This window comes from Apis laboriosa, unplaced genomic scaffold (assembly GCF_014066325.1).
Source record: "Apis laboriosa isolate Shangri-la unplaced genomic scaffold, ASM1406632v1 scaffold12_cov154, whole genome shotgun sequence".
In the NCBI taxonomy this organism is placed as follows: domain Eukaryota; kingdom Metazoa; phylum Arthropoda; class Insecta; order Hymenoptera; family Apidae; genus Apis; species Apis laboriosa.
This window is the reverse complement of record NW_025221207.1, coordinates 3,527,468-3,554,949: the sequence shown is the minus strand read 5'-3', so window position 1 is coordinate 3,554,949 and position 27,482 is coordinate 3,527,468. Positions and strand designations below refer to the sequence as shown.

Genomic DNA, 27,482 nt, shown 5'->3' with positions numbered 1-27,482 from the left:
TTAGATATTTTTTTTTAATTTATATTGTGTTAGATTATTGCACAGCTTTGGAATATTTTTTTTATTATAAATATTTATAGATAGTTTAAGGAATCGTTGTTAATGATTGGTGTGATAGAGAATTCAACGGTGAAAATTATTTTTTGAAATCGGAGATTGGAAATACGATTTCATCGATCTTCTCCATTATTAGTTTTCCTTTCGTAATATTTTTAATCATATTACCTCATATATGACATTTTTAATTTAAAAATAATTTTAGAAAAATTGGGAGAAATTTTTAAGCAAGCATGAATTTTAAAATATCTTTTTCTTGACTGTTTAATTCTGTTCCATGATATTTTTATAATCGTGAAACATCTGTCATTTCAATATATATATACTCTATTTATAATTCCCTATTTTCGATGTATATTTAACGAAGAATCGTGAAACAGATGAAAAACATGGAAGTATAAATGTCTCGTTGTTTCCTGTAAGAAAGGAAAGAGTTTTGCTTTGGAATACTTAAATAGCGGTTATGCTACTCGACTTACATAAATTGGAATTGCCTTGACGATATTGATCGGAAGATCGATGATGGTTACTGATGTAATGAACTTGTTAAAGCAACGAACAACCGTTTTATCGGGTCTAAGAAACAAGTTTGATTCTTCGCAGTGCGAATGCGCGTATATTATTTGCAATATTGATTGAAATTTCATCTTTAATTTACATTTACCCATTTCTCGACTTTTTTTTCTTTTATCGTAACAAGAAATTTTGAGAGAAGAATAAATTTGCAAATCGAAAGATTTTCGATATCGATGAATTGAGATAATCATCTTTCTCCGTTTCGTAAACTGAAACAATTCAAACAATTCCAATAAATGTATAATTAGAACATCACAAACACATAGACAACAACAATTCTTTATTAGAAACGTCCTCGTATTAGAGGATTCTCATTTTTATTAAATTCTCTCTCATTTTATTAAATTAATTGATTTCAACCCTTATCCTCCTCCGATCCTTTCGTAATCGCAGAATTCTAAAAGGCGCAACTTCTCCATTTCTTTTCATCTCTTCATTTTCAACTCTGATAAAAAAAGAATGAAACCAAAAAAAAAAAAAAAAACAAGAATCACGAAACGATCAAAATTCAAATCGATATTTTACACGAGAGAACGAGAATAACGAGACGTAATTCGCTGTTTATCGGTCGCGAATTCGATCGTAATTCGGTATGCGCCGTTTATAGAGAGTGAATAGCGTGCATATCGATGGAAAATATTTGACGACTCGTTCTAAAACGATTAATGGGACATTTAACTGGACAAAACGGATTACGTGACGACCACCGCTATTCGAAATAATCAAATTGTTCGGTTGGGCCGCGGCCAGAGGCGGCTCGCGACTACCCCTCCACGTATAAATACGCCATACGTTTGTTACAAGTTTCTGATGAATACATTTATAATCGGCGCATCGACGCCCTGCCCCCATGAATAGATTTACACCTGCCGCCGGTCACGCGGTGATCGTTGATTAATCTGTGATATTAATTTCCCGATTACCGATACTTGGCAATTTGCGAAATCCCGTTTAACATTCATTACACGCGGATCCTGAAATCGATGGCCTTTTTTCCATCGGATCGTCATTCCGATTCACTCGTCCCGACATTGTATACCGATATAACAACTTAACACGATACCTTTGTAGAATGTATCCACGTGGTTTTAAAGAAAACACTGGTTTTGGCACTGGATTAGCGTGTATAATATAAATTGGCGAGATCTCTTTTATGAAACACATGCAATAACCAGACGATTCGTTTTTCGCCTTTGAGGAACACGATATATTGATCGAAATGATGAAGATTCGAAAGAAAAATTCTGTTGTCGAATTAATTACTTTCAGGGTCGATCAAGAAAAAAGAAAATGGAAATAAAAAGTAATCACTGATTAAAATTTCAATCAAAACGTTCATATTCCCGAAACCTTGGAAAACCTTATTCTTACTTTGCAATCTCGTGGAGGAATCGTCGTTCCAGAAACAATACCGCGAGTCGTCACATTACATAAATTACACGAGCGAGCGGGAGCTTGTTTCCATCCCCCTTTCGACCCACTTGCAGGGGTGCCGACTTTCAATATCGCCGTACCTTCCTCCCATCCCCGAAGAAACTCGGCGAATTTCATCGAAATTCATTCGCACGGGCGGACGCGTTTCCAACTCGCGAAACTCGCCGAGGATAATCCTCCCCCACGCATCCATATGCATCGCCCGAATTTGCATCCCGATTAATCTTTCCGTTTCCGTCGCGGAACTTGGGATTATCTTACAGTTTTTTCGCGGCCGAGAAGCGCGCAGCGAAAAGAGGGGCGTCCGAGAGCGGAACAGGAGAGGAGAGGCGCGCGGTAGTCGAAGCGGCCGACCATAAATCCAACCGGTGAACACACGCTTTGCATAATATAAAGCTCCGCCCGCCGTTGCCTTCCCTTTCGCGCTCCTTTCCTCCTCTTCCGCCTCTTCGTTCCTCCCCGGCCACGGTCGGATGTCTCCGTTTTGTTTGGCCGTCTCGCGGGGAAGGGGGAAGAGCAGAGGTCGAAACTTGCGTGGTCTTCACACTTGTGTATAACAGTTGCCCTCGAAGAAGCGAAAGTGTCTGTTCCTTCCTTCCTTCCTTCCTTTATTTTGATAATTTAACCGTTAATCGAATGTATCGAGCAACGTGGAAAATATTCATTTTCTGTTCAGTTCTGAGTCTTCCGTTTCGTTCCAACGTGTCCGTGTACTAAATCAATCACGTTAATTCGATAAGTGTGTTCGTTCCGTTTCTAATAATCGGGAAAATAATTCATTTCCTCGAGTGATTTGTGTTCTCTTCCTCTTGTGTTCAAATAGTTAACGCTATATCCCGTGTTCCCCTTTCCCCCCCTTGGTCTTCTTCTCCCGTTCTTCTGTCTGCTTCGCCACACTCGGTACCCTTTTGAACGAGTTCTACCGGTTTTCACGGAGAATCGAGCCGCGGTAAAAAGGACCAGAGAGAGAGAGAGAGAGAGAGAGAGAAAGGACCACGAAAGGAGGGAGAAGGAACGAGTGGAATTGGAGTTGGAGCAAGATGGATATATAGCAGAAGGATATATAGCAGAAGAGAGAAAGAGCGAGTGGGGAGGGTAGGCTAGCTGTGGAGGGATATAGATAAAATCTGTCGATGAGAACCCGGGACCTCGGCTTCCTTCTGAGATTTTCACCACGATAATCGTCCTACTCGAGATCCTCGAGACGAAGAAAAAGAAGAAGAAGAAGGGGAGAGCAAGCAGGGGAGAAAGGGAGACTTATTCCTTCCGCAGACTTCGGGGAAATCGTCGACCTTGGTAATCCAGCGGGCTTTTCAGGGGGAGAAGTATCCCGCGTTTCCTATGAAGCAATCTGCCTGATGATTTCAATCGGAAGGGGGTAGAGGATACTTGGCGAGAGATGAAAATACTTTCGTCGTCACGCGTTTACGAAATTCGTCCTTCCTTCTTAAAATGCGTCGCATTAAATTAACGCGTTCACGAATGGCCAAGGTTGTTGTAACAAAGGTGAAAATAACTTTTTCTCTCGAACACTTGTGTATCTCTTATTTACGTTGATCGCTTGTCGTAAATCGTCGTCCTTGCGAGAATAATTTCGTTCGTTTGATTCTGTGAATAAAAGAATTGCGCATGTATTAGTGTAGCTAGTTTAACAGATATTTCGGTAATTTATCGTCTGTCTCTTCGAAAAGTGTATTTTCTTTGATAGCTCTTGATGGATAATCGAGAAGCGCTCGAAATTTCTTTCTCTTTTTAAAGTTTATTAGACACGGAAAATGAAAGTGATCTGATAAAAAAAGTTTGAGGGTATTCTTACCGAAGCGGTAAAATATTTAAGAAAAGAGAAGGAAAGTTAACGATTAATCAATTACCCGTATCCTAACTTTTTTAACTTGGGCAAAATTGAATGTTCACGAACGCTTCGCCTCGTGTAAGTTCATTTTTAAGATATTTTAAAGATATAATATAGAAGATACAGCGGATGAGAAAAAGTTGCAAAACGTTTAGATTGATTGATTAAATTAATGTAATAAAATTTCGAACAACCTTAACGTTCTTTCCCCAAGATTACTCTCTTTAACGCTTTTATATCGTGTATCGATCAACGATAAAAACAAGACTTTAACTAAGACGAACACGTTTGTATTTACGATAAATCTTTGCTCGCAATTTAAGAAGAAGAAAAAACAGACGACACAGCGAGATAGCACAACGGTTAAATCTCGATAAAGCTATCTTCTCTCCACAAGTTAGATACCTTCGTCCCGCGTTTATTCAGCCCGCGTCGTGGCCAGTATAATGAGTACACTTGTAACGCGGCTTTCTTTGCCTCGCCCTCCCCCTCGTTCTTCCAATCTTTCCACGTTTATAATGCGATCGATATCGTATCGGGGTTGTCGCTCCATTCTTCACGCATCTACGGACAACACACGATAGGAATGTCCGCGCGTTGCATAATTCAATTTCCAGCTACAGCCACGATCGGGTTTTGCATCGTGCCGGATTACTCGACGCGAATTAATCGATGTATTTATTAAAAGTTCGAATTCAATTTCACCCGGATCGATCGTGTAAGATAAGAAATAAATTTTATCGGATCCGATCCTCCTCCTTGGAGAAGAATTTTGCTGAACGATGCGAGTACGTATGCACGATGTTTCTCGCATTTCTCCTCTTATTTATGGCGTCGTTTATTGGCGATTATTGTTAAGGAGCAGCGAGCTGATTTATTGACTATTGGATATACCGTTTGACGTGCTAAGTGATTTAGCGGTGGAATTTAATTTTAATCCAGCAATTCACAAGTGATGAAGTTGATAGGTGATATTTTAAGCGTACGATTTTCCTTCTGGATAAATGATCTGGTTAGTTAGGAGAGTTAGGATTTATATACAGCCATACAACTAGAATAAAATTAATAACCTGTTCCCACATCATATCATATCGTATAAAATTGCTTGATCCATGATAATAATATTTGTCACGATAGATTAAATGATCAAGAAACCCAAATGTGAGTTTGCTTTCAGATTTTTTGCTGGATACGAGGCAATTTTCGTTTGGCAACTATCGTTTCCAACCTCGTCTCGATCTCTGGCGAGGAACAGAGGGACGACTCGCGATCAACGCATCATCCAGGCATTATCCATACGCACGTATACGTAAAGAGATGGCGACTTTCGGCCGCGGTCATTACGATTTGCATAAAGGCCGTCGCGGCGCGAGGGTGGCGAGGGAGGCCCTCCTCGTACGTGTCGCACAGGGGAGGGCGCAAAGAGGTTTTCGCACGTGCGTGCTCTCTCATTACGGGCGGGATCGCGATGCGGGGAACGCGTTTCAGAAAAACGTGAGGGGCACGCAAATCGCCGGCTTCACGTGTGCCTGCCATGCCTCCCCCTCCCTCTCCTCCTTCTTTCACCCGCAGGCCTCGCGCGCGCTAGGTGTTTCTTAATTCCGTGACCGAACTCCGAGGGGAGACGTTAATTGATATCCCTCTGCTGCGTTTCGAACGTGGAATTTCTCGAGCCAGAAATTATCGAGCAGAGTGATACCGATACCTTCACCTTCTCTGTGGATGTGGATCGTGTCAAGGAAGGTGGAGGGGTTATTCTTTATTTTCGCGCGAAAGTGGAGGTATAACGATAGTGATCCTCTGCATAGTTTGAAAAAGTTTAATTTTCTTGTTGAAAGGTGGGATGAATTGAAGAATTTATGTTGTAGTAAACGTTTCGATGGAAGAGGATACAATCCAAATTTTACGTTCCGTTTAATTTTTTGTCAGTGGCGAAGAGTATGAAAATTTTTATGAATCGCCGCAGATTATGATTTTACGATCATTTGATATGAAATGATCGAGTTTCGAGTTCGACAATTTTAAATATCTATCGTTTACTGCAAAGTGAATGAGTTTGTTAAAATTTCATTTGCGTGGTCGAACAATTAATTAATCTAATGGGGATAAAAATGTCTCGAGAGAGACGTAGCCGGATCAAAGATAAATTTGATAATAATTTAGGCGATCCGTACATCGAAACGAACTACGAAATATTAAAAAAAAGAGAGAAAAAAGAAGAAAGAAAATTAGAAAGCGGCGAAGGAGCGATGTAATAATTCCAAGATATTTCTTATTCAAAATCCAATTTCCTCAAACACAACGTTTAAATCGAGTCCCCCGAGTCCCACGATATATTAAATCCAACCGCAATCTCTTTAACTCGCCGCAGGAACAATCGCGGATTCATCAAGAAACAACTTGCGAGCACTGTATCGCGAGCCTCGAAACCCGTTCAACCCCTCGCGGACCACCCCTTTCACCGTTACGCGTTCTCGTCTCTCGGCGCAGGGGGATGAAAGGTTGGGGAGGGAGGGTGGGAGAGGGACAAACGACGAGATGACGCGGCTCTTTCATCCCCCGGACCTGTTGATCTCGACGAAAAATTCGAGGGACGGATCATTGTTCTCCTTCCTCTTCCCAACATGGCGGCTCTACGTGGAAATTATCAAGGACGATTAATGAACGTTTAAAGGCCGTTCCCGGAGGTCGAAATTATCGCGGCCATTTTTTTTTCTTTTTCACTTTTTCCTTTTTTTTTTTTTTTTTTCTCTCTCTCTCCTCCCCTCCCCTGGACTGGAAATCGACGACGATACGCGATATTCTCATTTGTCATCGAAACGAATCTCCTCCTCCCCCTCCCCCCATTATAAATCGTGATTGATAAGCGGTACTCGGGTTGTTTCGAGCTCTCGCCGCTTTTTGATTTATGAAAACAAGCTTGGCTCCTCGTTATTCGATCATTCCTGCTGACCGGCGTGCTATACACCGTTGCGAGTAGTGGTAGTCGTGTAGGAAAATACGAGGGTGTTTCCGGTGTTACGTTTATATAGCCGTTTCTCTACCTCGTTAAATCAGAATTTCTTTCTTTTTTCTTTTTTTTTTTTTTTTATCGATCGTTGTCGGAGGCCTCTACCAGAATGTGCGTGACACGAATGAACTCATTGAAAAATTGCGAGAAAAATTTTGTTTGCGTTTGTTTTTTATCCGTGATACAGTTTTGATAAATTTACTTTCGAGATGGATAGTTCTTTTTTCTTTTTTTTTTTTTTTAAAGAAATTCGTTAGCAGAGTGGGAAACGCTACTCGCGAATTAACGTATAACGTATAATTACTATTGATTGTATACGTGTATTTCGATTTTATTGGCTCATTGATTTATTAATTCTCGATTGACGAGACTAATTCTCTTTATCGCGATATTCGATCGTTAAGTATGAATTTTTCAAAGTTTGACGCGTTTGAAACGATTCGATTAATTTGTGAGAGCTTAATCATTTATTCTATAAATATAAATGTAAAAACGCTTCGAATCGTTTTCGAAACGATATCAAATATTCGAATTTTAAAAATTATTTCAAATATCATACTGAAAAAAAAGAAAGAAAGAAAGAAAGAAAGAAATTACAATACGAAACAATCGAAACAAGATAGATTCGTGAAGAAAAAATTAAGTTAAATCTTTGATGCTCGTTCGATCCGGCGCATTCGCTTGACATTTCGCGAGCATTCAGATTATTCGACGCCGATATCGCGACCTCGTTCACGTTGCGCCGAACTTTCCCATTTAATCTGCATACGTTTCTCACATTTCCCATAGCGAGCAACGGATCCAGAGACCGGTTTTAATCGCGTAACCGTAAATCGATGCTCTCGCCCACCAGTTACTGGAATTCGGCGAAAAGTGCGGACAATTAGACGCGGCGAATAAACGCCGGGGTAGGAATACGAGCAACAAGGCGGGTAACGAGCGGAATTAACGGCCTCGTAACGAGTTGAAACGTCGATTAAACGTAACGCTTGCTCGTTTCGCCCACCTTCTGAAGATACGCTTGCACACGTTTCACTCTTGCCGAGATGGTATAAAAAGGAAATTCCAAAGCGAATCCATCGACGATCACGCGGAAACCTCTGACGAGATATCGATTCTGCTATCTTCTGTGTGTGTATATACCGTTATATGTGTATATACGTATCTGTGTACACTGTTGATCAAAAGTTTCGGATTTTTTTAAAAATAGGACAGGCACGAGAGAGAGAGAGAGAAAGAGAGAGATTGCGTACGTTAAAAATAGTTAAACATCCCATGAAAAGTTTATTTTATTTACGAGTAATTTATTATCGGGAAGGGAAATTTTTTTTACTTAGTTGAACGATCTCTTAGGAATTTTATTAAGTATGATAATAATGTTTATCGTGTACGTCGTGTGATTTTCATATTTTCTACCACCCAATATTGATATATAGAGAAGAACAGAACGTTCATCTGATTCACTCTGCGTAAATAAAAGGAAGGAAAAATTTCACGAATCAAGAATCTTAATTCGAAAAGAATGACTCGCTTTCTCTTCTCTTGCCCCTTGTGCAATACTTGTGAACGTACCTGTACACCGACACAAATCGATGAACTTACCTTATATCTCCGCCAACTATATCTCGGAGCCGACATATCGCGATAGATTGCGCGTCTCTCTGTACAAAAACCGGCGAGAAGGATGAAGAGGCTTGTGGAGGGGGGCGAGGGTGAAATCGAAAGGAAGAAGACGATAGAAACGAGGGGCGGCGAGGGGTTCGCTTCGTTCCTTATCCCTCTCTGTCACCGTCGAATCCGCCGCCAATCGCCTTTTTCTCGCCTCCCTCCCCGTCCCTTTCATCTTCGCCCCTTCCCCCTTCGGCCGTTCGTCTTCCACCTTCGTTTTCCTCGAGATCCTCGACGTACGCGGCGCCCTCTTGCCCCCTCCGTAATTTTCCACGCCGCGATATCCACTCTACCCTCGATCGGGCGGAGCGTGTCGGCGTTTAGTCTTCCTTTTATTTCGGATTGAAACGGAATCGAGATCCCGATACGGTTCTTATCTCGCGGCCACCGCGGGATATCCTCCTCCTCCTCCTCGATTTCGTTTCGAGAATGAATGATTCCGTTTGATTTCTCGAACGAAGAAACGGGATCTTTTGTAAAACTAAGCACGCGCCGCTTCGTACAGTGATCGAATTCGAATCGGATCCTTCGTTTTTTTTTTTTTTTTTATGTAAACGTAATTTTTGAATATTTCAGCTATCTAAAAAAGGTATCGAGGTTTGTGCTGGGTTTCATGTATTATAGTTGATATAACGAATAAGTATAAACTGAATACCGTGTATCTTTTTGTTGTATTATTTTAATTAATGGAATCCAGCATCTTTTTAAATCGAGATCATCGTTTATTCTGTATACGAATTCTGTTTACGAATCAAAGAACTTTTTTATATTTTTGACTCGAGCTTTTTCGATCATTGTGCATCGCACCAAACTTTTCCTTCTTTGGTCCTCGAAAAAAGTTTCTCGAGTGGAGATCTCTCCAATTCTTTCTTGAAGTTGAAGGAGATTTATAGTTATATATTTACTTATAGTCCAGGTGTGACAGTGTAATTTATGCACGTACCGTTCAAAATTGGACGCTTTTGCTTGGGATAAAGCGGACAATTGGTTTCGCGTACGCAAGTTTTTATTGGAATGTGAAGGTTTATTAAACGGGGATGGAACGGAATCGGATAATCTTCATAAAAGCAACGCGTATGAAGCGTTTTATTTAATATTTGTGATTTCCATCTTTGACTGTTATATCGCAAAAATCGCATTTCATTAAACGGAAGATCGTTCATCGGTTTTATATTTTTAAAAGCTATTAGTTTTAAATGCGGATATAAATATTCGAAATATATAAATGGATACGTTTTAAAAGAGATCTCTGTTTGAAAGGAAGCGGATATCGATGGTGCGAAAATTGTTCGAACTCGAGTGGGGAAGCTTTTAGAAATAAAAAAATATCGAGATTTCTAATTGCTGTAAAATTAACGAAAAGAAAGAAAGAGAGAGAAGAAGAGAGGAAGGGAAGAGAGAAGTGAGGATGAGAAGGAAACTTGGCGGGAATGGCCGAACGCGCTTGGACTGAGCGTCGATTGATTTTTCACTTAATATCGATTATGTGTCGTTTCGAAAAGTTTCGAAAATCGAGCGAATTTTAATTACTGATCGGCCTAGAAAATATCGAGCAATCAACTTGACCGAATCTTACGTAACAATTTTTATAATTCGCGGTCGTTAAAAAAAGGAAAAAAAGGATTTTAAAATATGCAACGACGCGTGAACGTAAATCAATCATTCGAAATAATTCATTTTATAATCATTCATTTTATAATCATTCTCCCAATTCTTGACGATTTTAAGTAAATTATTCTTAAGCGGAACAAATTGCAAAATTCATCATCCGTTNCGCGTGAACGTAAATCAATCATTCGAAATAATTCATTTTATAATCATTCATTTTATAATCATTCTCCCAATTCTTGACGATTTTAAGTAAATTATTCTTAAGCGGAAAAAATTGCAAAATTCATCATCCATTATATGCTACACCAATTCCTCGATAATTAACCGAGGAGTACCACCATACCAGGAGCCCTTCCATTCCCTCAAAAATTTTCCAACCAATGGTACACCTCCCCCCAACTATTCCCCCTTTAATACAGATCCCTTACCTCTTTCTTCCCATCACAATACCCTGTAACCTTTCGAGAGGCCCATTCCAATCCAGCTTGAATCCATAGACATCTTCTATCGAAGAGCTCGGATCGTCGAGCAAAGAGGCCGCGAGCATCACGAAAAGTCGGCTTTCTCCAAGAGCTCCGGGCCTTCCTCCGGTAATGAGAATTGAAACGTAGAAAGCGGCGGAAGATGGCTCCTAATCCTCGGCTCGTCGGCCCACGGATTGCTTTTCCATTTTATCCGTCCACGACTACGAAATTAGGATGATCCCCGTGGTCGATTCCCTTCCTCTTTCTCTCCTCTTCCCCTTTTCTTCTCTTCCCCCCTGTCTCTTCGTTCGTTTTCCTTGTGTCTCTCCTCCTCCTCCTCCTCCTCCTCCCCCCGGATCGAGCATCGTCGCCTGGAGTATTGACGAGCCGTGCACGGTCAAACACCAGCCGAGTCCACCCGTGATTAAGGAGACTGTCACTTTGGATCTTGATTGTTGATTAAACCTGTCGACGGCCATTATACGTAACGTCGCCGTTAATACTCGGCCTCGGCGTGTACGCGAGGAGGAACGGTTGGCCGGAACCGATCGGGAATTTCGGCGGAACATTGACGCGTAACGATGAAACACGACGCGAGGGGGGATTTAATGGGATGACGAATTACGCTTTCACGAGACGGCGGCGCGTGGATGGGGCGTGCTTCAATGGCCGCTCGCGGTGTTCTTCTCTGGAATTTTGCAAGAATTATCAGATGTGGGGAATGTGATATTTATTATAGTTTCAGAGGATACAAATAACGAAAGATTTTTCTTATTATTGGAACGATGAAAAAGAATCTCTGGAAGAATTGATCAATATAAACTTTAAGAAGAGTTTCTTGAATCAATTTAGAATCTTCCATCGTGCAATTTATTTTTAAACTCGATTAAATATTTTCAAGACAAGTGGTTCCACTCCTTTGTTTCTATCTATTCTGATGTATCCCTAAATTATAGACAAGAGACGATTCTTGGAAAAAGAATCATTTTCAAGAAAAAGCGTAGATTGCTGGATCATCTTGTAATCTCTGCTCTGTTTTAAATACTACGGAAAATAAAAAGTAACTTCAATAATTTTCCTTTCCATTTTCTGAATAAACTTCGATGACAAAATTCTTTTCCTTCCTTCCCCCTTGAAGATGCTCTAAAAAATATTTTATTTCGTCCGAGAAAAGTGCCATCGCAAACAAATTTACATCTAATATTAAAAAAATTGTCTAATCCATCCTATTCGCTTATGAAGATACACATTGAATAATAAAAGAAGAAGAGAGAATTCGATTAGATCAACAAAGTGAAAATAAGGGAAGATACATGGTGTACTGCTCGACGATCATCTCCTCGTTTCGCATACTTTGTAAATAAAACGAAACAGCGCGGAATTATTACTAGGCGCTTTAAATATCTGGAACCTCGTTAAAATGTGATAAATCGGTTGTTCGTCGACCGACGGAATACATATATATATATAATATCAATTTAATCGGCTGGCACGGTGTCGCCGTTGACGTTTGTTTCGCGATCCCTAAAAGAGAGACGCGAGGATGAATTTAACCGACGCCGGATTCTCGGCTATTTGTCACGGTGACTAACATTAACTAGACCTGTCATTTAAAGGCGTATCCGGGCACGTAATTAAATTTCAGAAATAATCACCTTTTGATATATCCTCATCTTGCAAAAAAAAAAAAAAAATTATTTAGGTATTTAGGTATATTCCAACCAAAGTGTACATTCCTCTCTAATTTCCTGTTACATAAGTTGGAATATTTAATATTTAACGCGCAACGCATTGGTTAAAGTTATTCGCGTATACGAACCTAATATAAATTATATGAACATCAATAAATTATTTTGAATTATTACGAAATAGAAGAGGGGGAAGAAAAAGAGAGAGACTAAATTTACAACGTTTGAATTTCAACCGTATTGAAGAATAAAATAGAGAGGAGGAGGAAGAGGAGTAACAACCAGGATTTACTTTACAAGTTCGTGTCTATTAAGCAAGGAAACAGCATTAACGTTCGCTACACGGTCATTAACATAACGCTGCGCAGTGGCATTAATAGGTTCTCGTGGCATCGCGGCGAGGTATTAAATTCAACTTTCCACGGCTAGCAAGCCATTGCTTCAGTTACACCGAACACGATATCCAGAACACTGTAATCCACGCTACGGAATCGTCTCTCTCTCTCTCTCTCTCTCTGCAATTTAAAGTTCCACCTCGTGGAAACGCGTTACGTAAGAGGATTCGAACTCGAAGTCTTCTTCCAAGCTGGCCGTGCAAATTTCGATGCTTATTATCGTCTTCGTGACGCGATGTAATTCGCGTTGATTGTAAGAAACAAGTCCTCGAGTTGGAAAGAAATCGTGTCTTCGAATTGTTCAATCCCTCTTCCAAGTGTGTTTCAGAACCTGTCGGTTTACATAGATGTTCAAATTGCGTGCAGTGAGCCCAGAGAACAAAGTTGCAGACAATGGAAACTAATGGATCGAGATTTAACAGTTTTGCTGTTCAAGCAATTATCCGTAAGAGATGGACAGTTGTGGACAGGCGATGTAAGAGGACTAGATAAAGCGAAGTCTCGAGCATCTGTTAATTTAATCTCTCTTTCTTTTATTGTATTCAACATAATGCCACGAGTAGTGGCAGGCTGATTGTAAGCTCTACTATCTATATTGCTGTATACTTTCTTACACGAACAGGATTGATCTGAAGCAACAATCATGGATGGAAGGAATAATGGAACACAGATTGGTGACTTTAGATCCTTTCTGTATCCTAAGAATAATCGTTGAACATTTGTATTCTTAGTTTATTAGAGCATCTTCGTGGATTAACAGGTGAATAAAGTTGCAGACATCGAAATTAGAAGAGTTTTTACTCACAAATGGTCTAATATTATGGAAAAAACTCGATAGTGCAAGTATATATGGATGGATAAAAAAACCTGCCAGTTAACGCTTAAGAATTTATCGCGCTAGAATTTCAAACGATAATTACAAGTTGTGCCAAGTGGTTCGCAAAGACAAATTAAAGCTGCATCTGTTTCTCTCCGTTCCGCTCCTCGACCCACCAGCTATTTCTTAATGAATTCTTGATGTTCGCGCGAGAAGTATCGTAAACTTTCGAGGATAGGTGGATCCCACGTTTTGGGAAATAAACGTGTACGAGATTCCTCGCGCGGCATTCTTTTCGGCCGAGGATCGATAACTCGAGAAAGTTTTTTGGAAGGATTTGCGATTAATTAGTTCCTCGTCTCGTAGCATTCTTATTTGACGATGGTTATAATTGATCTTCCGAGAAGAGGAGGGAAAGATTTGATTAAGCTACTGGCAAATTGAGCTGACTTCACTTTATAACTTTTACGTAGTTTTACGGTTTAATCCGATCCTGTTAATACCCCAAGGAAGTTATACCAACTTTCCTACCAATTTTCTTGCGTAAGGATTCTAATCTATTCTTCGCGCGAATGTGATATTGCATTTAGCGATTGCGAAACGTTTTCAAAGAACAATTTTTGGATATTGTCGCGGGTTTGAAATTAAACAAAATTTATTACATTTATGACGAAATTATAAATTCTATATATATATATATACATTTAGAAAAATTGTAGAACGTTATAAATTTGTTTTGAACGTTGCGAGGAATACACAAAGGAGGTGCGCGAAATCATAAATTCTACTGCAACTAGCATATTCTCAACACATTCCTCCGCTTATTCATTCTCAGAAACATATTTTCAAAACAAGGAAACCATTCAAGATCACGTTGAAAAATTATTCACCAAGAAGAATAAAGAGTTTTATAAATCTCATATAATGTATCTATCTGAAGAATGGGAGGAAGTTTTTAAAAAAGAAAAAAAAAAAAAAAAAAAAAAGAAATAAACAACACGCGTTACGTTACAAGAAACAAGATTCCAAAGCTTAAAAATTGACCAATTAAAATCATAACATAAGAAATTGTTACGAAAATTAAATTTTACCGTATTAGTTAACAATTTTCGTAAAATTGATTATACAAGAAACAATCATATTTCTTAAATAAATCTCAACGAAATCTTCATTTCTCCATAACCGTATTACAATCCTTATCAAAATTCCTTTCATCTTCGAGTTGTCGGTTCCCCGATTATTACCACACGTATCCTCCTCCTATTTCAGTGGTGTTAACACCAACCCCTATAAATATCGTATACCTTACGATTACACATATGCTTGTCAGGCGAACCCGGTCGATTTGCATAGTTTGATAAGATAACATTCACTCGTTTACATGTCGCAACTTCTTCGATCCCCCCCTCGTCTTGCGGCAGCCTCATTCTCTGCCCTCCTCCGCCCCTTTCCTCTCCTCTCACCCTTCCTCCTCTCCCTCTCTCTCCCTCCCCCCTCTCCGTTTCTGCCTAATCCCCGATCCCGCCACGGAGAAACTCGTTGGAGCGCTTCTAATCAGCGGCAGGGCCCGTCAAGTTTCTCCGCATCGAGTTACAGTTACGTCGGTGGAGGTGGGGCGATTGTCTGGTTCCATGGTAGCGCGGAACGGCGCGCCTCTCCGCTTCCGATGTGTTCACGGCAACATCCCTCATCTTCGCCAACGCTCGAGCCTCCCTCTTCGCCAACACTCTCCCAAGAATCGAGAACTTTGATCCCCCGATTCCGGTTTTGGTACCTGGAGAAACTCTGCTCTCCTCCAATCTCTCCCCTTTCTCCTTTTGTCTTATCTTCGGGGCCTCCCCCTCCCCTCCCCCCTGCTTTCTTCGCATGTATACTCGGATTCGTGGTAATTTTTGATACGATCTCGAACGATCTAATATTTTGTATATAATTCGAAGGTATATAATTCCTTTTTTTAAGGAAAAGTAAACTTATCCGAGAGAGGAGGTCTCGCGCATTTTTATCTTGGCCAACTTCGCCTTTTTTGTGGAAACGAACGTGACGATATTTTGTATTTTTATTTATAAATCCATTCCTTCGTATTCTATTCTATTCTTTGATTTTTTATTTCGCTAATGAAAATTATTGTCAACGTTGGGCATCTCTGCTTTTATCTTTCTCGAAAGATCCTGGACGAAAACGCAAGACACCTTGTTGACATTTGTACAAAGTTTCGTTTCGTACCCGACATTTCTTCCGCCGCGTTTCTAAATATCACGAGAGGGATATTCGTCACGGAACGTTTACTACCCGCCGCGGTTGCGATATGAAGTATAACGTTTCATTCATCGATTAAATTTAGAGGCGCGTTTTGTGTTCCAATGGTATTTTATCGTCCGCTTGAACACGATGCGCCGCTATCTGCCAACCTGGGAAATGATGTGACGGTAAACGTATTTAAGGTAAGGCGTGTTCAAAAGAGCGACTTCTTTTTAGCGGATAGCTTTTAGATATTTATAGAAGCATTTGGGCACGACACACGACAAATCTAAATAGCTACGAAGTGACGCACAATGCGTGGTGTACCAGACCTCGATCTCGTTGCCTATAAATTTAGACTGTGCTCGAACATTGTGTCGATGTGTTTCCTGACGAAACCTTAAATTTCCACCGCCTGTCTATTTCGGTGTTTCGGTTTAAGCAATCCGGCGACACGAAATTTTAGAATGACCTATTAATTATCACCACATCGCGATATATGCGCGATGTATGCGGCTGGCCGGCGCGCTCAACCTTGATCTTTTCACACGAAATTATATACCATTCTATAAATAAAGGAATCATTAATCATACTCATACTTTTCACCTGGAATCCAATTCCAGGTTTCAAACTTTGATAATATTTAATTGAAATTATTTCAAATTCTGAAACATTATTATATTCGTACCAGTCAAAATTATCTTTTTCGCAGTATAGAGTTCTCAATTCATTTCTCAAGTCTAACGAGTATTTATGAAAAATTGACGACGACAGGGAACGTTAATTTAATAAGCTTTCCTCTTTTCTTAACGAGGCATCAGATAAATATGATGAAAGTGTACAATCTCAACCTACCCCCCAAGAAATAAATTCATTTTACCGTCAATAATCGTCCGATTGAACCATTTCGTCCAAAATTCCTCCATTCTCCATCCTCTCGGTCGTCAATTTCCCATTGAAAGGCTCTTCCTACTTCGGTCCGCTCATAATCGACATCGTTCCACTGGCTTCTATAGCTCGTTACCAGCGAAGTGCGTTTTCTCAGGGAAGAAAGGGGACGGCCATTAAAGGACACACGAGGGGGGAAAGGAGGTGACGTGATTTTTCGCGAACCAAGTTTCCACTTGGAGGAAGGAGCAAAAAGGAAGGAGTAAAAAGAGGACGCGAGTTTTTGCAACGCGTAACGATCCAGTTGCGTACACGCACCCTTATTACGACACCCTCCATTTCATTCCTCTGGTCAGATTCCATGCTAATCCACAATCCCAAGCAGCGAGTTTTATTAACTTTTACTGACTTTTATTCTTGATTTACGCGGCTGGATACTCTTAACTCTTTAGCTGCAGATTCTACCCCTTTTCTTCTTCGTTTCCGCGCTAAGAAGAGGAATCGATTTCTGAACGTTGATGTATACGAAAATTATGTACGCTTTAATCGTGAATCGATAAAATGAAATTGATAAGGGGATGATGATCATTGATTCTTTGGTTCGTAACAAATGTTGTTATGAAATGAGTGTTAATAAAGAAGTTAAATAGAAAAATTGTAGTACAGTTTTGAAGGCGATAGTATATCAAAGTTTCTTGAAGATTAATGTCCATTTGAAATAGGATTGATGAGAAAATAAATTTCTGAAATGAGGATCGTGGATATATAAACGATTCGAATCTTTAAGAAAGAAACGTACGTGATAAAGATCGGAGACTAATTTGCAATCTAGTAATCTTCCACTTCCACTAAATTAAATTTGCGCGCAAATCAATATAATAAATAAAATTTCGAGAAGATTCGCGTCGTAATAATTCTCCGTAATTTAATCCTTTGCCTTAACGCAAAGCTATCCATTCTCATCGAGCGATTCGATTCGATTCGTTCTCGCGTGATGATATTAAACGATAATCAAGCTTTGAGAAGAAAGAAGAAATAATTCACCGATTCCATTGTTATTCATTCCGCTTGCTCGTAAAAATTTATCGAGGCGAAATGTTTGGTCGTCCGAAGTGAAAAATTGATTTAGCTTTCGAGCTCTAACGAAAATTGTCGCGATTATATTACGATCAGAAATGTAAAGAGAAAAGAAAAAGAAAAAGTAAAGAAAAAGAAGAAGAAGATATCGATTCGAGTTCCAATAGTTTCGCTGGGTGAAACGATCCAACGATCCCGCGGGGATGAAAAATATAATTTAGATAAACAGCCTTGCTCGCTCATCGGGCTGACCGTATTTCTCGGATGCGTTCCGCGGAGGAAATCGATCGACTATCGAGACGACGGTACGTGTGCACACGTGCCAATGTTACACACGTTTCCTTGTAACCTTCCGCCTCGACGTGGAAACTTTTCTAAAGTCGCGCCGGCTACTTCGGGAATTTATGTCAACAAATTTTTCCAATACGTTTCCGCGGCGATTCGCGCGATTTTCCACGATGACGACGGTATTATAAACGCCGCGCACCCCTTCGAACATTACATTTTCCCGCAATTTCGCGATTTCGTCTCGTTTCTAATTTTTAGGGGATGACGTATGGGAGGAGGGTTATAGAATTTAGCGCGTGATAAATTTCAGGAATGCGCAATATCGGGATTTTTAAGATTTCCTGACGTTTTTCCAGGAAATAAAAGTTTGGAGAGATATATATTCGGGGAGATATATCGGTCGTGGTGGGGCCGTATTTTTACAAAATACGGTGTCTCCAAGAGAGATATTTTTTTTTTTTTTTTTTACATTTGCATTTCGTATTGGAAATATATGAAAAAATTCGAAAGAAAATTTGACCAAGTAATCGAAAGAAGTGTATATACGTAATACATTGGTATCGTTTCTTTCTATTTATCTTGTTGTTCCCTTCCTAATTTTGTAATAAAAACGTAATTCAAAATATTCTTTTAAAGCGATCAAGCATAAATTCCTACAGTGAAGAGTGACAAGTGATGAAATTTCAATCGGAATTTTCATCACATTTATATTGAATTTTTTTTTTACGCGAAGAACGTAATCTTTCGTATAATTTTTCATTTTATGTATCGAGATACATCTGGAAATCCGTTTACTCAATCATTATCAAGATTGAAAACGAGGTGTAAAAATTCAAATAGGTTGAGTCAAATAGGTTGAGTAAACGGCNTTTTTTTTTTTTTTTTTTTTTTTTTTTCCTCTTACGAGTGTTACATAAATCGATCTCGAGCGTTGAAATATGTGGAAATTGGACAGTCATTGGAGTAGTTTCGCGTTCGCGTTCGGGGCGAAAGGAGAAGGACGACGGCGGAACGAGTTTAAAGGTGTGTGTAACCGGTGAACAGGTGGACGCGTGGCCATTTACATGTAAACATGTGGACATGGATTGCCGGCGTGGAACAGGTGCGTTGATTAATCGAGGCAAAGTAATACCTCTTTTCCTTGACGTCGTTATCGTTAATCGGTTTACCTTTCCATTAAGCCGGATGTCAATTACCAACGCTTAATCAATACGTAAGAGGCGATAGATCAATAAAATCAATTACGGGCCACGTAGACGGGGTATCTCTGTGTGTACAGGTGTGCGCGTCTGCTTCAAGGGTCGATTTTAACCGGTATAATTGAAACTAAAGACGAGGATGAACCCCCGGCGTCAGCTGCGAGGCAACGTGATTTTATCAAATATCTAAGCGCGTTCTCGTTAATTCGTGTTTAAATTTCGCGGATATAATTTAATTAAATTTCATTATTTAAAAAGTTAATTTTACTTTACTACTTGAATTTGTAAAAAAGATTCAGAAAATTTCAAAACAAGTTTTAAAATTGGGAGGGAATTTTAAAATAACTAAATTAGATAAACGAAAATTTTACGTGAATTTAGAAATTTACGAGTTTAAAATTCGATTCCAATATTTTTCTCTCTCCAGTAATTCCAATCCTCTTCCACCTTGAATTCTATCCATTCGACGCAGTTCTAAAAAAAATCTTAATCGCTTGTCGACAACATTCTATTCTCACTTCCTTGTTGGCCTTGTATACAATAATCGAAGGATCCTCTTCGCAAATCTTATTTAAGATTCCGACCTAGTTCCCTTTAATCCATCTCACGTGTACGGGATACGCTTTCTTTCCTGATTGGACGATGTCTACAGGCCCGTTCCTCAAATTACTCTGGACAGGTGTAAGCTAATAAAACAAGGGGCCACGTGCGTGTACCACGTCGGATGTGCCCGGATAAGTGATATGCATTTGTACGGTAGATACAGATTCTAAGGAAACCTTACCGTGTACCTGTACGATCGAGAAGAAAAAGGGTGTCTCGTAACGTGGATTATTAATGGCTTAACACCAACCCTTATTCTCCTCTTCGATCGTTACACCAACATCTTCGCCCCCTACTAAGATTTCTCTTCTCTCCTTTCTCTTTTATTTTCAAACAATTTTTATTTTTAATTCTTGATATATATATATTTTATATACATTATTTATTTGTAATCCAATATCAATTGTTACATATCTTTTGATATTCGTTCTCTATTTAAATGCTTTTCCGTTTCCTTTCATCGATAGATTTCTTATATGATTTTGTCAACTTTTTAGTAGTATCATTGTTGCTTTTGCTCACATTTAAAGTAAAATTTTATCGTTACTAGATCTATAACGCTTACTTCCTTCTGCATTCGCAGTTTCGATTTCGTAACAATAATTCTTAAATTAAAAAAATTTAAAAATGATCGTCTCTGCGATTGATGAAATAATCGCGAGAAAGATCTTCCCCTCCGATTCCGTTTCGCGAATCTTTCGAATTCGAAAGAACCCGTTTTCCACGGGCTTTCCTTGTTTCCGATTCTTCGTAAACTCGTTATCGGGGCTACCTCATGAATTATTTATAGCGAACGCGGCCGCTGCTGTTTCGTCGGCAATGCGGACGAGGAGGATCGTGTAACCGCGGGATCCCTCGATCGATTTCGCGCTTCCTCTTTTCACGGGTGGAACGCGTGACAGGTATATCTGTCGGCGATACTTGATTATTACGAGTTGAGAGTAGGATTTCCTCTTCATATTTGCCCATACTTTTTCTGCTGCTGAGATTGTGCATTAAGAAGAAGTTCTGTTAGGAAGATATATCCGTTCAACGTACATTTTTTGATTCTTAGAAATGGAATTGAACTTTTATATTTAACGATATTTAAAAATAGATATTTCGTAAAAGGAAACTACAAATCTCTCCAAAATTTAATTTTGCGCCATTTATGTTATACACAAATCCATTCAACGAGTAGCACGATTACAATGGATGAAAACGAGACGAGTGAAAGATGATCTAATCTCTCTTCTAAAACAAAAAGTTTCTCGAGCTCGATACGAATTTCGTCGAAAAATGACAGCCGACGACATTCGTTCGTGGAATCGGGAAGTTACGCAAGAAAACGTGGCGGTTGAAAAAGAATTCCGGCATTCATAAAGTTGGAGCGCGTGAACGGCGGATCCAGAGCCGCTCGAAAGAATCTCAAGTATCTTCGACATTCCTGGACCGAGTCGCGCGATCCGCGTCTTTTTTCTCACGTCGCTCTCCTTCGACTTTGTGCCCCTTCTCCTATCTCATGCCCCAGCATGAGACAAAAGCAAAGAGAGAGAGAGAGAGGAAGAGAGAGAACGGAAGCTACAGAGCTAGATAGGCAAGATTGCAGAATTAAAAAGGAGAGAAAAAAAGAATGAGGTGGGCGGAAACGACGACGAGCTGCGAGTGTAATTAATTGTTTTTAATTGCAAATGGCCGAGGCTGGGCGGTTGAGCTCGTGTCAAAGACGAGTGTCCATGACTATCGTTCTACAGAGGAGGCCAGGTTGTGTCCAAACGCTTGTTCCACGCTTGTCTGTTCCGAATCGACACTTTCGAAGCTGGTGTTTCGAAGCGACACGATCCGTTTGGATAATGGAAAATGTTCCCGGAAGCTTTCCCCCTTCCGGTTTACCTTTCGTCTGCGCTTTCAGAGAGAGAGAGAGAGAGAGAGAGAGAGAGAGAGAGAGAGAGAGAGAAAGAGGGAGAGAGATTGTTTCGATCGGGGTGGTAAACGGGCAGCGAATTTATCCTATCTCTTTGACGTTAAAATCCCGCGTTTTATCCGTTCCTCTCGGCTAAATTTCTCTTAAATAAATTGAATGTAACGTGGGAACAATGGGAAGGGTTTTGACGTTTCGTTTTCAACCGTGAACAACAACCGTGTAGTTCTTCTTTAATTGCCGGTCACTGTTTGTCGGCTAAATGAACGGAGGAGGTATCCGTCTGCCTTCTTTGATGTTTCTGCGAAACCTCGTCGTTGCAGAGGACTTCCGGCTCAAAGAGGGAAAAAAAAAAAAAAAAAAAAAAAAAGAAAAAGCGATGATGCATCGTTAATTTTTCGAAAGTGTAATTAGCGTGCACTCGTTTAACGAATGAGAACGTGGAACATTTTGGACTAATATATTCTCGTGTCCACTTTAACGTTTTACAGAGAGAGAGAGAGAGAGAGAGAGAAAAAGAGAGAGATTTGAGAGACGAACATTTTTGAATACTTTCTGGAAAAGAAGAAACGTTTAGTTAATAAGCATCATAAGTTAGGTACAAATTAATTACAAAATTTTTCTAAATTTAAAAAATTCTCTTTTCTCCTTATCTCGATCTTCTCATTCATTTTTATTAAACCATTCAATAAGATTCCGAAAACTGTGCGGCGATAGAAATTCGAAATTGTAAATGTCGAGGTGCCGAGGGGAATATCTGTAGCGGAAAACAATAATAGCCGAATAGGTTGGCTTAGAAAACGATCCCGATAAACCGAGTTATATGCAGCGGCGGCGTCCGCGCGGAAACGGAGAGGCCAATAAAGAGAATTTACGTAATCCGAATATAGAGGCGATTGAAACGACGTTTAATTCAACCGAGCACGTCCATTAGGATAGATACGTCTCCTCTTACGAAACGAATTGAAACGGCCGTTCAGCCCAATAATCGTAAACAGCGGAATATTTTTCTTTCTTTTTTTTCTCTTTCTTTCTTTCATTCTTTCTTTCTTTCTTTCTTTTAATCGGTCAGGAATGCCGGGGATCAACGCGCGGGTTCAGAATAATTCCCCATTCCCGCGATATAATACTTCGCCGAATGACAATTGGATTCAACGAATTATACCCGACTCTCTCTCGTTTTCCCTCCGCCCTTTTTTTCCAGGATCCAGCTCTCCCGTGCTTTTTTCGCGTGCGTTTTTCAAAAGAGGGGAACACGCGCCAACACGAGCAAGTTCAAATTCACGCGACTCCAGTCACAGCTGGAAATGCACGCTTTGATACGCGAGCGTGCTAATTATTGTCGCTAATTAAAATCCTTCTCTTCCTCTCTCTCTCTCTCTCTCTCATTCGCGTTCCTTCCGGTTATTCTTCTTCTTCGTCATCCTCTTGTGTTTCGCAATTCTTCTTGTTGTTTTAATTTTGAAGAGGGTTGCAAGAATAGAAGGAAAAGGGAGGAATATTTAATCAGGAAATTTCTATTAACGCGTCATCCAAACAATTTCTAAAAATGGAGAAACACTCATCAATAAAAACAACTTCCAGTCCATAATTCGTCATCAACCCCAATCCAATGTTCGTCAAACAACTGAATCCTCCACCTCATCATCAACCATATAGCATCACCGACGCGCCTTTCGAGAAACGAAAGATATTGCAAGGGGGAGGGAAAGGTCGAGGAGCGCGTGATTCGCGAATGCTCGTGGACAGGTAGGCCGCCCGCAGGGCGCAGGACGACTGGTGCAGCGCGTCAGCGAGGGTTGGAGAAGGGCTGAGGGGGTTGTTGCATTGGAAGGAGGGGGGCTGCTGCAGGTGGAAGGCGGTAGGTGCAGGAAGGGCGGCGCGCAACAATACCGGTAAATGAACCGGCGGTGGGCCTCGAGCCGCGCACACAACCCCTGCCGCATCTTCAGCGACGTCTGCCGCTCGAGATAGTGTCCCTCGTATGTATGCCGGGGGTACCTCGCCTTGTTTTCCTCTCCTCGCCTCCTCGGCGCGCGACTCACGAGCGTTGGGCGGCTGCGGTTTCAGGGACGTGCATGGGGATGCACGTTCGGGGATGCTGGTGGTTTGCTCGGTGCATGCATGCATGCATGTATATATCGTATCCATCCGTGGACCGTGTTGCCATTGTGTGTGTGTACGTGTGCGCAGAGTAGTCGTCGGTGTGGAGGAGGGAGGGAGGGAGGGGAGGGGGGGATCCATAATTACACGGAACTGCGATCGACGAGCGGGTTATTAGGCGGTGGAAGCCGCAACGTATTCGCCGGATGGGGAGAACGATTCCCGGGAGTTATTCGAAGAGATTCCGACGTTAAGCGGGAGCACCTGTGTTTGCACGGCCTCGATGCGAGCCGGGATACTAACACCACCCCCGGTTGTGATTGATGACCGAGGCCCCCGATGATCGGGGCTCGCGTGAATTCCGATTCGAAGCTCGGATGCGGCTATTGGTTTGTTCTTCGGGGGAGGGATTATGGTGAAATATGAAGAGCGGTTGGTGCCACGGCTCCCTTTCACTCGAAGTATTTTTTTTTTCCTTTTTTTTTCTTTTTTCTTTTGGAAAGTGACCGTTTGTTTGTGTTTGTTCCCGGTTTATTTGGTTGGTTCTTTTCTTTTTTTTTTTTTTTTTTTTTTATTCGCGCCTCGTGGTTTAACTAATATTTGGATACTGCTTGACGACGAGCAGTGTCTGTATTCTCTGAGGCATCGTTTATTTTAATTCTTAATTTTTTTCTGGTAAATGGGATCAATGCGCGTAATAATTGAATTACGTTTGGGGTGGTTGAATGATAAAAGGGTAATATTATATGTTTTTGATATTTTTAATGTTTTGTTAAATTCGATAATAAATTAAATTAACTCGAAAATTTCGATGAATAATGATTGAGATGAGGTTTTACTTACGAGCATTGTCCTTGAACTATAAAATGGTCAAGGATTTATTTCATTGTACGCACGTGAAATAATTCATTTAGATTCGCTTATTTAGATGAGCTCGTGGAAAATTTTCATACATATTCGAGCTGTTCCATTTGTTTTGTGAAACCAACTTGGGAATGAATATTAATTTTGGTGTAAATAGATCCGAGAGATGAATAGAGCTAGAGGACTGAATCCGCAAGCGAGGACACCCTATTCATTCATGTGTATGAATTTCATCTAGGATGATTCGATGAATCACCCTATCTGTGTTACCTATATGGTAATCGAGATTTAGAATCGACTAATTGCAGAAAGGATCTTATACATCTTATAATTCGAGCAAAATAAATTCAATTTGAATGATAGTTGGAATCGTGGAAATATTTTTTTCATTATGACAATGGATAAAATATCGAAATATTCTTGAAAGAATATCTAATTCCTGATAACTCCTATCATCTAACTGCATTGCAATCGTAAATCCCCGGTATCTTAATCCCTTTCATAAACTTACTCCATCCAACTGTTCGAGAAATTCCATCCAATACAAAACCGGCTAAATTCCTGCAACGATTTCGCACCAGGATTCCCATTTAACAAGCTGAATACCAAGGGACCGCCAAGGAATCCACTTGACGCTAGAGCGGTTCCAGGAAACCTTGGACTATTATACGCTTTCCCTCTTACTGCTTATAGAAACTATTTTATTCCCGCTACAAATCGTTATTTATTAATTCTCCAATTTACATCGAATCCGCACGAATTTAATTTAATCGCAATTGAGGATAATCTTAAGATCCAAAATCCATCGAACAGACATATATCATAATTTAAATATAGAAGTTGTTGGAGAAGAAACTCTTTCGTGTGAAAATTTTTTAATCGTCGTAGTTAAAATTCACAGAATCAGAGTTAATTAAACTTTTTACTTACGACAATCTTTTACAACAATAGCTATAGAGCTATAATTTTTATTATACGATACTTTTTATAGCGGAATACTGCGACAAATTCACAGTATCTCCACTAATCTCATCGACCAATTACGATCGTTTCTCAAAATCTAACACGATTTCGCCCCGCGAAACAAACATTTTTACCTCTATCACGAGGGGGCCGTGCGGTGGCGCACAATCGCCCATCTTCCGCGTCCCAGAAAATCCGATAATTCCGCCCGCAAAGCGGAGCAGAGCGGGGTTGGAAGTTGGAAAGAGAGACGAGGAGGACGGGGAAAGGAAGGAGGAAAAAAAGAGGGGGAAGGGAAACGAGGCGAGAGAATGTGTATGTGTATGTGTGTAGCAACGCTCGTTACACCTCCGTGCGTGTATTATGTCGCGAATTAAAAGAGAAACGGTGGCACAGGCCCGGGCATAATATTGTTCCCGATGATATAAACGAGTTATTGCAACGATTAAATCGTTCCGCGGCCGTCGCGTACGTAACTCGAAAATAATTACTGTATCGCGGCCGGTATAAGGGTGGAAGGATTCGATTTAAAACTGGTGAAATTTTCATTCGCCCCTGATGGCGTAGTAATTCGAATGTAATTACTGTAATGCCGGGAACGTTATCGGTAACGTAGACCTAAAAGGAGTTCGATTTAATTTGCACAGATGTAAATTAATGGGCGCGCTTCCCCCGTTAAGTGATAATTTGTAAATAATTTCCACGGGATTGTATGGATGAATTATATTTCCTTACAAGATTAAAATCGCAAGATTATATTCGTATAAAAATATTCACGAGGTTAATCACGGAGATTAAAAACGAATTGAATTATATTATATTCTTGAATCGTTGTAGGATTCTATTCCGTACCATTTCTGGAATGTTTGTACGATTGAAGATTTACTTCGATAGATCAGAAAGATCTGTATATAATTGATATAATGATTAGCGATTGTACGCGAATATTTGTAAAATATTTATAAAGTTGATAATGTTGCGTTGAGTTAAAATTGATTTTAGTAATGGAGCGAGTAATGTAAAAGACTTTATCTAGAATCATTCTTCTCCCATAATCTTATTTATTCATTAGTGTAAGCGAGGATTTATTAACTCTGATAAATTTAATTCATGACTCGTTAAATCTCGTTAGTAATAAATTATTCAACTCTAGAAGAGATCGGTCAAGGCTTAATCAGATCTCCAGCGTCGAAACGCTTTCTATATATATAGTTTCGATGTACATTTTCACAGTCGATCGTGTAATTAACACGTTAACACAAGTAAAACGCCGGTTGAAAACGCGTTTTCCACGAGTGGCCGTTCCTTTCCACGCGGTTTTACCCGCGGGATGTATTTAAACGATGGAATAATGGGTCCTCATCGGTTTAACAAGGGAGGGATGGAGCGTTATCGAAAATTTAATAGAATGTAAATAATTTGCGCGCATTTTCGTAATTGAATTTATAGAACCCAGTTGCGCGCGCAACTGGTTTTTCGCTCTGATAGAAATTTGTCTGATTTTATTTCGAATGAGAATTTATTTTGAAACGGCGTCGATGGTACACCATTGTTCCCTATGATAAATATGAAACGCGCTATTATTAAATAACGTTTCGAATAATCATCGACGATGTATCGATCCTTTCCTATATCGATGATTTATCCGTTGAGAGAAAAAGAAAATATTCCATCCAAAGAAGCGTATTACAAAAACTTTTTCGATGAAAAATTACATCGATCTTCTTACCTTCTCTTCGAAATAATCATTGAATTAATAATACTTTCGTTTATTTCCATTTTTCAC

General features: G+C 40.0%; 1 protein-coding gene across 9 annotated transcripts in view; it reads left to right on the top strand.

The window, feature by feature from the left end:
- Nucleotides 1–27,482, top strand: part of LOC122720579 (RNA-binding protein Musashi homolog Rbp6) — a 772,925-nt gene that overhangs the window by 199,502 nt on the left and 545,941 nt on the right. The window contains exon 1 of one of the 9 annotated variants that reach the window (XM_043947365.1): nt 19,053–19,166. The exons of the other annotated variants lie outside the window; for them this stretch is intronic. Coding sequence (XP_043803300.1) covers nt 19,145–19,166 — 22 coding nt within the window. The 5' untranslated portion in view covers nt 19,053–19,144. Of the gene's footprint in view, nt 1–19,052; nt 19,167–27,482 lie in introns of those variants that run through there. 9 annotated transcript variants of the gene reach the window in all.